The sequence below is a fragment of the Echiichthys vipera genome, assembly GCF_963691815.1.
Source record: "Echiichthys vipera genome assembly, chromosome: 6".
Classification (NCBI taxonomy): domain Eukaryota; kingdom Metazoa; phylum Chordata; class Actinopteri; order Perciformes; family Trachinidae; genus Echiichthys; species Echiichthys vipera.
In genome coordinates this window covers 15,920,698-15,934,585 of record NC_139831.1, presented here as the reverse complement: position 1 = coordinate 15,934,585, position 13,888 = coordinate 15,920,698, and the positions used below count along the sequence as shown (strand labels likewise).

Sequence of the window (13,888 nt, the reverse complement as noted above, 5' to 3'; positions counted from 1 at the left end):
TTACCTGCATCATTTCTGTGCAGAATTACAGCCACAAAGACAAGAGGCAGACATAATGGAGATGAATGGATAGAAAGCATGTGTATGTGTGTGTGTGTGTGTGTGTGTGTGTGAGAGAGAGAGAGATAGAGAGAGTGAGAGAGAGAGACAAAGAGATGAAAAAAAAGAAAAATGAGCATAAGTACAGTATGTCTGCTTATTTGTCTATCGTTTGACTGTATTCCTGTTCTTAAGACATGTCACATTACAAAATTAAAACATCTACATTGTACACCATCCCATCCGAAACAGAGACGCCTTTCTGCCTACCTGTTGAATATTCAGCCACCTTTAGTTTCTGCTTTGGTTAAAAAACTTCTGAGAAACCACTCTCTCGCACTATTACTGGTGATTCCAACTGCTCAAAAAAAATTAAGGGAACGCGTATTCGTCACATTATAACACCAAGTCTCAAGTCAAGTGAATTGAAAAGCATACCTGTGTGCCTGTGTGCTTTTATCTGTGATAATGTGCTCTTGTATGTTTTTGTTTAATATCATTAACCTGCTAGGGACTGTAGATGAAAACTAGCCTGTACGGCTAAATCTGGCACTTTTTCATGATGGACTCAAGTTATATTAATTCATGTGCTTATTAAATAAAATAAACTTAAAGGTGTCTGTGACATTCTGCAGTAATGCAAGTGTAATTAGTAGTGGGTTCAAATGTCTATGTTTTGGTGATAAAAGGATTGCTTGGAAAGAACTGAAAATGTAGTGGACGTGTAAACAAAACATTTACAGTACAATGCAAATCTCATATTTGTGTCACTAACCTTTAGCTTTTTGGTCATGAACTCCGTATAATCAGTTCCTTTTATCTAGAGCTAAACTCTCTAAGGATATGCCACCAAGTTCATTATTTTCAGTTTAAGCAATCAAGTAGGTTAGGTCATTTACCGGTGAACTAGAGAAAAAAAAGGGATACAGAAGATGATTCAGGTTTGAAATCAAATTTGGTGGATAATGAGTGAAAAAGATGTTTTGGCTCATCCGAAATATTTGCAGAATGGACCAGTGAGTTAGTACTTTATCAGTGCACAGACATGAGCAGAATATCTTAGAAGAGTTACACTCTCAGCTCTCTCTCTTTATCAAATGTACACACACACACAAATGGACGCTCTTTCAAGCAGTAAATTGCCATTTTTCAAGATCAAAGCTGAGTTGCTCACCATATTTTACTTGTAATGAGAAACAGGCATGTTCGCCCTCTATTTCACAAACAGACACACACAAAGGCGTCCAACATTTATCCTGGTCAGGCATCTGTAAGAGCAAACGTGTTTCTTTTCCATGCCTTCAAGGCCTTTTAAGTTGAACACTGGTGTATCAAAGGAGCAGACCAAGGAAGATCAAAGAGCCAACTCTGAGGCCTGCCATTCCCAGTGTCTCTCACAGTAGCTAGTAGATTTCCAGTGTGGCGTCATCTATGTCCCATTTGTGCCGGTAGATGTTTCCTGCATGGATGCAATGGACTGCAAACACCAAGTAGTATTGTGAGCACTTTCACAGCGCACATTTATCCTGGCATTGCCTCTCAGTTCTTTTTCAATTTCCAAGAGGTGTCCTCAACGGTGCAGGGCAAAACGCCTCTGGACGCAATCAAGTGGACCCACAACCAATCAGAGCAATGAAACGTGACCTACAACCAGGGTGTGATCTGGCCAAGACAGCAGCATAAAAAGTACAGGCAACAATAAACAAAAGAAAACACAGATGTATATATATATATATAATAAATAAATATATTAACTTGTGGAAATACTAAAACTATGCACAGTGACAAGTACATCAATTCATTCAACATTGTACTTATAATTGCTTTAAAAACAGGCAGAGAGACCAATTCTCTTATTTTTAAGTCTTCAGCCTGTGAAAAAAAAACACAAAAAAATACCCATGACTGAGCCTATGAAAGGTCGAAGATGGCCAACCAGCCCTGGAGAACAAAATATCCTTTACCGACATGTTGTTTACTTTCTGAGCTTTGCCTCAATGCTGTTAGTACATCATATGCTTTGTTGATCTGATGGGTTTATTGGACCCATATGTTGGTGATAGAAAGATGGTTTACCCAATCAGCAACCAGTATTTTCTCCCCTTCCCAAAAGATCTCCAAACGAGAGCACCCAAATGGATATGCTGAGGAAATGTGAATTATGCGAGACCAATACATCTGGCGGAGTCAAATTACACTAAAATGGGTTTCTGAAAATATTTAGGTAAGAAATAGACAATGCACCGCTTACGTTAGTAACTATGAAACTCCTCTGTGAGCCATGATCTTTAACCCCCCCCCCCCGACATGGGATAAATGGTTATGATTGGCCCCGGGATCTGGCCTGGATCTGTCACACCTGCCAGAGCAAAGGAGGTTCATCTGGTTTCCAGGCCATTTTAATACAGGACAACTGAGAGAAATGATGAAGGACACATCAGCCATTTACAAAATGGCAGAGATGTTCCCAATCAGAGTTTAATGGGTGTGTCTGTGTTTTGTGTGTGTGACATTGTGGGTATTGTGCAAGCCAATTTCAAATATGACTCAAATTCAATGCATACTGCAGATGTTCCATTTAAGAAGGGATGTCAATCTGCATTTAAAGTGTATGACAGCAAAATATATGATGACCTCCTAGTAATAGGCTGCTGCTTTATTGTACTGTAAACCATAGTCCTGTCCCATTGATGGAATCCATAAAGGACCTGTAAGGCACAGCTGAGAGTCAACCATTGGTCCGTAGCTGCAGAGCAGACCAGACCAGATGAATGTGGCTTTACTCTACTCTCTCGCTTAGCAGCCTCTTTGCATAACTGCAAATGGCAGAGTTTATAAATAAGCACAGGGACTCTACAGAAGGCCATGATACTGGTGACTTACTGTATTATGTCTCTGGGTGGATTGACAAAAGTTGTGGGTGAATATAAAAGGGTGACTCACGTTTGCCTGGTTTCGGAGTTGAACCCTGTGTCAATGGGCTCAACAGAGTGGTTCCCCTGGTCCGAGAGATCCGGAGCTCGGTGGAGTCTCTGTCCGCGGTGCTGAAGGTGCTCAGCGTTCGCCGCCCCTCGTCCTCTCCACTTGGGAACCGGGTCATCGCTGCGGTCGAACACGGCATCTATTCGCACATCCTGCTGCGAGCGAAACGGAGAGTCCCCGGTGCTCCGGCAGAACTTTGGCGGCGTGAAGCGTGGGGAGTCCCCGGATTCCCGGTTCTCTGGAGACGGGTGAAGACACTCCGGAGTGGCCAGATAAGGCGGGTCTGTATCCCCCAGTAGCGGAGAGGCGGATGAGAAGAGGTGCAGGGGCCGCGGTGAGGACGGAGATCCTCGGGGAAGACAGACAGACAGAGGCGGGGAGGGAGAATCGGGGAGACGGGCTCTCTCGCCGCTGTCGATTTCCTCTCCTTCGTCAGACATTGGTAGAGTTCTTGAGCAGCATGTACTTTAGATAGGTCTGGCTATGTGGCAGGCATTTAACGATGTTTTTCAAAGTTTCAGCCGCACAAGTTTCTTCTGAGCAGCGCAGCAGCAGCGAAGAGCCGTGCCTCCACCGAGCCACAAGAGCGCGCGCACTAATTGGAGAGCACCGAGAGTGCGCGCGCAGGGAGCCAGCCTATTACAAAATGGAAGGAAATAAACCAAAAATGAACATATGACAACACCACAAAATAGTTTAACGTATGCATTGCACTACCATACACAAATGGTTACGTGTTATCCTTAAATTTACAATCGAAAAAAACAAAATTTGATTTTCATCCCATAGTGTTGAATGTTTGAAAACGCATTTAAAACACGTTTTACTGTGTAGTGCCATATGTAAATAAATGCTTTTACTCAGCCTACTGTAGGCTTCGTAAGCACAAATTCGTTAAGCATCGTGTAACTTTATACTTCTACTCCACTACATCTCAGAGGGAAATATTGTACTTTTTTTACTCCACTATGTTTGCCTGACAGCTTTAGTTAATTTCTGGATAACAATTTAATCACATTCCTGTCCAGTGAACATGTGTATAATCTTTGTGAGTGCAGTACCTTTCTGTTTTGACCTTGTGTTCAAAAGAGGCGAGGGGTGAGAGAAAAAAAAGGAGAGAGAGAGAGAGAGAGAGAGAGAGAGAGAGAGAGAGAGAGAGAGAGAGAGAGAGAGAGAGAGAGAGATAGAGAGAGAGAGAGAGAGAGAGAGAGAGAGAGAGAGAGAGAGAGAGAGAGAGAGAGAGAGAGATAGAGAGAGAGAGAGAGAGAGAGAGAGAGAGATGGTCAAACATGCCCACCTGTTGTATGCCAATTACTGTTACTGACATAATCTTGTTATGGCTTCAGAGAACAAGCAATTAAAGTCTCTAACGTCAGTGGTATGTTTATCCCAGGATACATACAGTCCTTGCTTGCTCTTTGGTAGGTTTATACCTCAACACAAAACCTTTTGGTCTCTGTCTCTATACCGAAAGAGGAAAATAATGCTGTGTTTGAATGTGTGTATCCTTGTGGTGTGTGTGTGTGTGTGTGTGTGTGTGTGTGTGTGTGTGTGTGTGTGTGTGTGTGTGTGTGTGTGTGTGTACACGTGTAGTTCTGTAATTAGAGGCAGAGACACATTAGCTATGATGGAGACTCCCTGCACCCCCACACAGACAATAACCAGTCCTAACTCAACGCTTTGATCTATCCTTGTATTTATGCATCCTACACACGCACACAGATCACAAAAAAATGAATTAACATGCATCACACATGACAAAGTGGTTTCACAGGGGTTTGTTGGGTAGACGATAGTCCCCCAAAAGGCTCAGAGTAGTAAATGTATTTGTGTTTGTTAAATTGCTTATCTGTAAGTTACAAAAAGATGACAAACTTTGTAGATTTATGTGTTCAACTGTGTTTGTATGCTTCATGGTATAACTACTTACTTTTGGCTCACTTCAGTGGCTCGACATTTCAAAATGTCTTGAAATGTTTTCTTAGAAATTATGAAACCAAGCCCAACCAACTAACCAACCAACCAGTCAACCATATAATGTTTCAAGGTCAGATTTTCACACATTCCCCACCTTAGAATGAAAGGTTTCAAATGAAAAGAATAAAAACAGAAAAGTGGCCCTACAGTATTAATTACATGTATGAAAATTGATATTTTGATCAGACTGTAGAATGGGTACAGGTCACTCTTCAAGGCTGGGTTCACTTTTGACAAGCTATGATTAAAAACACTGGCTTTGGTTTTTTATAGCAAGTGATCTGTATGCTCTACTCATTCAAACCTGGTGACCTTGAGTGGAACAAAATCTGTTGTTGCTGAAGTTATCCCTTAAGCCATCTGCAGGTGTACTCATATTAGAGAGAATAGGAACAAACTGTGTACCACTGTACTTGACGTCCTGAGTGAATGTCAAGAGGAACAAGTGGCTGTCCTTGTGTGTGTGTGTGTGTGTGTGTGTGTGTGTAAGGGTCTGCCATTGTTCCCTTATATTATATTGCTTTGGGCTTTTGAAGTAGAAAAGGGCTGTGTATGTATGTTATTTCAAAGCTACAATAAGCCACATTTAAAATGCTATATTCAGACTATTTTGTTTTGTGTTATTCTAAGAAGCACAATATTCAAGAGTCTGTCTTAGTGATTGAGTTAACAACTGCATATGTAGTACTTGAGTTGTTAAAGGTACATTATTCATCTTACTGCTTCACACTGCAGATTTGCAGAACAGATCAGACTCCTTTAGAAATCTTGAAGTGTGGAATTACTAATTTGGCCATTGAAAAGTGTAAATCAGTATTGGATAATGGAGGGTCTCTCAGTGGCCTGGAGTTGTCTGTCCTCACCTCAATTGGAGGTGGAACAGCAGGAGTTTCTACTGTCTGTCAAAGGCAGAACCCCTGCTCGGAAATCACTGATTGAGGGTGTTTACAAAAACTATTTTTTTTTAAAGGTTTCTATCAAGAGGGAGCTGTGCAGCAGCACTTCTCTGCCATGTGTGATTCAGTGTTAAATTACAGTTTCAGAGCACAGATAGAAACCTCTTAATAATGTAGGAGACTGGAGCATAATAAGGCATCACATTGAATTCTGTATGTGCTCAACTTAAGATACTGTATTTCTAGTATGTTTACGAGAGACATATAGAGATGCAATGCAAGAAATCAGAGATGAAGATGCTAGACTGCATTATATCTTGCAACAGAACAAATGTCAAGTAGGATCACATCAAACAAAGTTTCAATCCCCTCTTGCAACCCAAACATTAAAGTAATTTTGTCTCACTGTACATCGTAAACATGCAGACTCTGAGATCTCCAAAGGCCATCTCTGATTCCCTTTACCTCCCCCCTAAGGAGCAGACAACAGGAAAAACTGAAAATTCACACACTGACTGCACATATCCCCTACCCTACATTGGCTAAGGTATGGTGTGACAGCACACTCTCTTTCTCTTTACAGGCCCTGCTTTCAACTGCTTCCATCAGTACAGAGGACTCAGCATCCGCTCTCATCTGTGGCATCACCTCCAGCTGCTCGCAGCAAGTGGTTGAAAATCCAGCAACTTTCGCATAAACCCCTTCAGCAGTTGGAAGTCAGCCTAGTTGGACAAGCTATTGGAAAGTTATTATTCTCTTATGGCAGCCAACAGTAGATGTGTTGGTTTGATGATGTCAGCTATCACTTACACCGGAAGAGGTGTTACCTCAGCAAACCCATGGCATCCAGACATAAAGTTCATCAGAAAGAGCTGAAAGTCCAGAGGTCCTAAGCCGTTGGCTAAAAAATGAAAGCTACCACCCTGCTGCAGTTGCAGGTCCTCACTAGCTCCTGTCCCTCCAGGTAGAGAACAGCAGGCCAGCACCATTGATATTCTTACCACACAAAGTCCCTATATTCCAATGGTTGTTCAACACATCTGCCCACTTTGACAACCTGATCCATGTTAATGATCTACCAACTGCTTTAAAATAATAAACATCATGCTATGCAAATAATTTCTCATTAAACACAGCGATGATGATATCGATTGATGGTTGATTGATGGTGATGATGATGTTACATGTCCTACGGCACTGGAGTCAACCTTCGCATTATGCCTAGTATTGGTTATACTTTGGAGATGATTTTGCCCGTTTTATACTTTTACCAACAACGGGTGTGCAGTTCAGAGGATGAGATGGGGGTGTGCTGCATGCACATGCAGATGTCAGAGATGAGATGGGTTTGCATCAACAAAAGACAAACATATTTGGTCAAGGTTAGGAAGAGACTGTGGTTTGGGTAAAACATTGATTCAAATAATATATAGAGACTCAAAACACCCAGTTGAATCAGCACTGACTTCCTCAATATTTGACAGACCATACTCTTTCCCTAACCTTTTAGTTGCCTAAACATAAGTACTATATATTATACATTTCCTTTTTATGTTGTTAAAAAGTTTCCTCAAAAACTTATATGCTAATGCAACTGTTGTTGTGTGTGAACATAATTCAGCATAATAATGAAAGGTGGTACAAAGGGTAACATCAATCATTCAGTGGGCCCCAGAGTCTTTTATGTTTTTTTCCCTCCATCTCTGCATCTTTCCACTATTTATTCATTTGCTGTCAAACGTGTCACTCTCAGCTCATTTGTTCCTGTCCTGGTTCCTATCACTATTCAATCAGGTCTTCTGAGAGTTGGTCACACGCTACACAAATTAAAGTCCGATAATGTATGTTATATGCTGTGGAACAGGGCTATTCAATTGGCAAATATTTACTGGCCCTTTGAGAAGAAGCCTGTGTGAAAAAGTAATTCACCAAGCTCCACTGTTGTTGTTCTCAATCGTTTCAGTCTTGTTAAATCTGCGGTTAAATCACCACCACAAAGTCTCTTTCTACTCTGAAATAAAGAAAGGTTGTCACAGAAAGCTAAATTCACAAGAAATTGTTTTTTGACAAGCTTGTTGCACTTTGAGGTCATGACTACTTTTAAATTGATAAAATAAATCCCAATTCCAAATTAATTGAATAGCCCTGCTGTAGAAGGTTTTATTTCTGATTTACATTTACTGTTTTCCTAACTTGTATGGTTTAGAAAAACAATGTACATAACTAAACAGGTTTTTATCATCATGGAAACACTTTTTCAATCATCGGAAATTCAGAATATGCTAAAGCAATAGTTGAGACATCAATTATTGATGATTCAAGTAATAGAAAAGTTATTAAATCTTGTAATATATTCAAAAAAACAGGCCGTCTACATCAAAGAAACGGCAATGATTGTGCAAGTAGCTTATTGCGAGCCATATTTCATTTGGTTTCATTTTAAACCTTTATTTAAGACTTGGGGAATCATTTGAGGGAGACCAACATGTTCAATTATGCTGAGCATGACCAAAAAATAAAACAAAAATAATAATACAAAAATAACAAACTCAATAGAAATACAAGCATATGAAACAACACACAATATCTGATGAAACAGTGACAGGTTGATAGTAAATTGTGATTAAGTAAAGTCCAAGTAAAGTGTCCAAGCGATATAAAAGTATTTAAAGCGATATAAAAGTATAAAAGGTACATGTATGTTAGTGTTCACTGTTGGGTCTAGTGTCCGTAATTATTATGGAAGGAGCAAAGTCTGCCACAGTCTGCGCAGGGAGGAGGTTGCAGTGGTGGATGGGTCAAACAAATAAAGGATTTTCACATTTTGTGTGTCCCAATATCAATGTTGGCTTCTATAATTCAGTCATTGATCTGTCATTGTTGGCTTCAACATCTAAATCTTAAACTAAATAATGTAGTGGGGGACTAATAAACAAAAAAACAACCAAAAATGTATGACTCTAATCAGACCTCATTGTGATATCCCCTTGAAGACCGCATATGATGGGCATTTTTCTCTCAAGATTTGTTCCTTAGTTTACTCTATGTTCTCTCTCTCCTACTCCAACCAGTGAGATCCTTCGTAGCTCAGAGTGAAATACCGGGTGCATATTGGACTCAATACATACTCCATGCATATTTGATTGCTACAGAACAACTGGAGTGGCACTGAAGTGTTTAGAACTTTTATTATGTCTGCTTGCCAGGATTTGATGAATAACTTGTGACAGCCTTTAATGGAGGTATTCTGCCACCTGGCACATTTTGTGTGTGTGTGTGTGTGTGTGTGTGTGTGTGCGTGTGTGCGTGTGTGTGTGTGTGTGTGTGTGTGTGTGTGTGTGTGTGTGTGTGTGTGTGTGTGTGTGTGTGTGTGTGTGTGTGTGTGTGAACACTATGAAAGTCTATCTCTTGGTCTCTTCCAGTGTCTTTACGGATATATAAACTTCTGATACAGAAAACACATTTCAACAGTGGCAGCTGATGGAATTTATTTCAGGGGGGTTTTGTCATAAACAAAGTGGTCTCTCTCTTAGAAAAATATAACCTGTGCTGGAAAGAAACAGTGAGAAGATTGTGTCAATATAATGTACACAGACACATTTCATATTGTCTCTATTTGGGTCCTATCAGTAATCTTAAAGACATAGTATTTAGATAATGATTGACACCTTGTTGTTGCTGAAGTGAACATAACTAACCTTTTTTCTTTTAGATGTTTTCATTTTTAATTTTGCAAATAATGTTCTCCCTTTTTCATATATATATCTATAGGGCTGGGATTTTAAGGCGTTATTTACGACTAATTAATTATAGAAAAAATAACGCAATAAAAAAATAACGCAATTAATCGCATTTTATTTTTGCACATTGCGTAACGTTGCAAGTTCCCGCACGGCCCATAATACTGATGCACAGGACACAATACGAGAGAAACGAAACGGATGAGAAGCTGCGTTCAGTGGGCGGACATTTGAGTTCTAAAAAACGACCAAGTGGAAACATGGACAAGAGCATGGTTGTGTGCAAATTGTGCAAGAGAGAACATGGGAGAAAAAGCACTCTATGTTTAACTGTTTATTTTATGCCAAGGATATAATTCTAAATATTTTAGCAAAGTTAGGTTTCCAGTTTTCTTGAATATACTGTACAAATTGTGTTTTTGTTTTTTATAAACTGAAACAAATATGTTTAAAACGTAAAGGTTTACAAAAAAGTTAGTGCTCACTGATAAAAAATGAACACATTTTGTTGGACATAGACTAAAAATGGTGCCCATTCATTCCTATGGAAAGCTGCTCAGTGGTGCAATCTCCCTTAAGGCTGCCGCCCTTTTTGGTTCTCGTGAACGCGGGAGGACATACTGGATGTAGAAATCTTTGCGTTCCGAGTCCATGCCCGAGCGTCAAGCAGGAAATTCAATGAAAAACAATCAAAAGAAACATCGGGCACAATGCACAGAAACTTTGAGCAGAAGAGTTGTGTTGCTGCCGAAGCCTTGCACTGGGCTCTACGGAGATGGGATTGAATGGGTGAATGAAATATCGCCCAGAGGTCACATGTATTCATCCATAGAGCACAGCAAGCTGTGTGCAACTTTTAAAGAGTGTGTATGTGGATACGTTGGGCGCTACGAAAACCACCCTCAATCTCTTCCCTGACCTCTAGACTCAAGAGACCAGCTTTCCTTGCCTCGGAAGCAGCTCGGCTCACCTCAGCTCAGCTCGGCTCGGCACACACAGAGATGAGAGATTGGATAAATATTTTAATTCAGTCTTTTTATTTACTTTTATTGCAGAACATACATTATAAGCTACTCATTGACCACACAAATATAATCATAGGATGAAAACAATGAATAAATACAATCAATACAAATTTGTGATGCAGAGCAGGAGGGGCGTCGCCCCCAGCGCCCTTTATGGGCCAGCCGCCACTGCATTTCAAGTAGCATGAATTGCTCAAAACCCCCATACAGCGTACAATCATTGCCATTTATTATTTACAGATAAACACACTCAGTTCAGAAAGAAACTCACTGGGTGTAATATCAGAATGCAGCCCAACACCCCTCTCCTTGTTTTGATGCATTCACTACACCTTGAAACATAGGTCTAAATCGTTATGGAAAATGATGGCAGGTGTTTCTGGTTCAGCTGAAATGAGCAACATGCATGTGTATGTGTTATTCTACTAGGCCTGGTAAGGCACAAATTCAGTAATGGATCCAAAGGGACAAAAAATAAAAAACGTATAAATTGAATGTGCAGCTTAAGGAAAGAGGGAGAAATGGAAACTAAGCTGTTTAATGGCCAAAGTGACTGTTGATGCTTGTTGTCAATTTGAATTTCCTCTGTTCGGCCACCGTGAATAATGCCACCAGAGAGTCAAATGATTAAATAATAACTGACATTATTCCTCTGATTAAACTAGACAAATCAAATTTGCTCAGAAGGGCTCTGTAAAACACTCGCTATGTTGACATTCAGTTTAGAAATGGTGAGTCTAAAATAACAAGTAAATGCTCTTTGGTGTAGCACTGATTTGAGCACTCTGGGGGTGAGAGTAATAGTCCGTGTGAAGTGGGAAGTGTGGTTCCATTCCTCTATGCAGTGCAGATCATTGAAGTAATACCTGCCATCAATTATCCCCACCAGTGGCTTATGCTGAGAGGATCAGCACTGGCACTGAGGCTGCTCCCTCAGCTAAACAGCTCAGGATGTTTATGGATGATGCCACAGAGACATTGAGTACCCCCCTACTAAGTAAACAACCGCCTAGGTTGAAGTTAAATGAACGTGTACTACTTAAGTGAAAATCTTTCATTGGTTTATTAGGTAAATAAATCCTATGTCAATACACTGCTACTGTACAGTGGGTATGGAAAATATTCAGAAACCTTAAATGACTCACTCTTTGTTAATTTGCAACCATTTGCTAAAATCATTTAAGTAGATTTTTTTCCGCATTAATGTACACACAGCCCCTCATTTTAACAGAAAAACACAGAATTGTCGATTTTTCTTTGCAAATTTATTAAAAAACAAAAACTGAAATATCACCATCGAGTTTAAGTGAAATTCCGGTGTAAAATTATCCCAGGCTCTTTTTGGGCAGATACACTCATTAAATAAGCCATCAAGATTTTTTTTGGTATAACTTTTGTGTATAAACTATTAATGGAGATATACTGGAGGTTCACTAACAGCCAGCCTTGGCTAACACTGATTAGCTCGGGGCAGCAAGGTCCAACCTATTCTGGGGATATGGAAAAACAGTGTGCAGTACGGTGCGGTAGTTGAGGTAGGGGAAATCCTTCATAGCAGTCACACAGCGTGTTGTGGTATTTAGTGATTCCAGGCAATGGCGAAAAATGCTAATCTCTTGGCAGCATAAACATTCTTCTTCTCAATGCTTGGATGCTAACGTGACCACTAACCTAAAGTAAGCTAGCCCCTTCCGGAAACATACGCCCCTGCCCCCTGAGAGCTCACGTAACGTTTCTGTGCTGCAGGGTAGATTGCTGTCTGGGACTTTTCCAAACCTTTTACTATCGATTATTAACTTATATTTCACCAAACTGCCACAAACCAGTTTTGCTGGAATAAATCATCATTAGGCTCCTTCCTTTTGCATTGCATTTAGTAATCGAGTTGAATGGACTTTTTACTACGAAAGCTGGTACCGGGGCCAGTAGGTAAGTCTTTCAAAACACTCTTTTAATAAACTCCGGGTTCTACGTTGTTGGTGCTTCATTTTATGGGTAATGACTCGAACCATGCTACTGCAGAGGTTTGGTGTTATTTTGAGCAGTATTAGTGGTAAGAAAAGCTGTTTTAATGCCTTCACCGTACTGACCCGGCTGTTAGCCTGTGATGATTTTACACCGGAATGTCACTTTTAGGGGGCCTGAATACTTTACAGACCCATTGTGTGTCAATTATCATGAGTCTAATGTTCAGTAAGAGGAGCACTTACTTAAGTATTATACAGTATAATACCACCCTTCCTCCAATTAATTATGATTTTCTATTGTCTACACTTAACCATTCTAAATAATGTAGTTGTAAAAAATAAATAAATAAATGTATGGATCCCTTCATCTTGCTTTAGATGCTACAAATGGCTGCTATATAAAAACATTGAAAGCTAACATTTTTAGATATGCTTAGAACAACTCCACTTTTATCCCAATGGACTCAATAAACACAACCACAGCTATCTCCTTATTCAGCACACATGCCCTTCCTCTTCATGCATTCATCACAGATCGGACGACTAAACACACTGTCGTAAAAAAGTATTTCCACTTCGGTCCAGTATAATCAGCAAGAAGGAATGAGTGATTAATCCCTATAATAGATTAGTATTACTTTAACAGACCACACGGAGGCTCTGCATTTCCCTACAATATAAAACAACTCCACAATCTGCCACTAGCCTTGTGGTGAACCCACACAACTGGCTTGTTACACCTCAGGCTTCTTTGCCAAAACACTTCATCTTAGTCTCACCCAGCCTTGACAGCCATGGGAAATACATTGAAAAAGTTCCTGCGAGGATGAAGTGGCTGGCTAGATTTCCTTTTTCACACTGCTGAAGCAAGACGTGAAAGTGACACAAGGCTGTGGTGATAGGAGTGCTTTTTCATGACAGCCCAGTAAATGCATTTAGTTGATGAATAAGTGATAATGAAAAAAAAGATAATACAAAACAATGATAATAACAATGCCAGTATTTTCGATACTGATTTTTCACATATATATCAGTTTCAGGTTAGTTAGTTAGTTACACTGTGCCTGCAGAGGATCTTTCTTAGATCTGAGAAAATGACTCAAGTGACAGCACTTGATTGAGTATGAGAACTGCTAGAGTACCCATTTAATCAACAAGCTTGCAATCTACACTTTATTACACTAAAATAACTTCATAAAAATTGGAGACACATGAAATCGTACAAGTTTTCTCCTCTCTGAGAAACATTGTGCAAGCTGGCT

The 13,888-nt window shown here is 40.0% G+C and overlaps 1 protein-coding gene across 2 annotated transcripts in view; it reads right to left on the bottom strand.

The window, feature by feature from the left end:
• Positions 1 to 3,461, bottom strand: part of trpc7b (transient receptor potential cation channel, subfamily C, member 7b) — a gene marked incomplete at both ends in the record, with an annotated part of 45,703 nt that extends 42,242 nt beyond the window's left edge. For both annotated transcript variants that reach the window (XM_083915577.1, XM_083915578.1), the window contains one exon: positions 2,983 to 3,461. In XM_083915577.1, coding sequence (XP_083771703.1) covers positions 2,983 to 3,461 — 479 coding nt within the window. The remainder of the gene's footprint in view (positions 1 to 2,982) is intronic.
• Between the last annotated feature and the right edge of the window lie 10,427 nt (positions 3,462 to 13,888).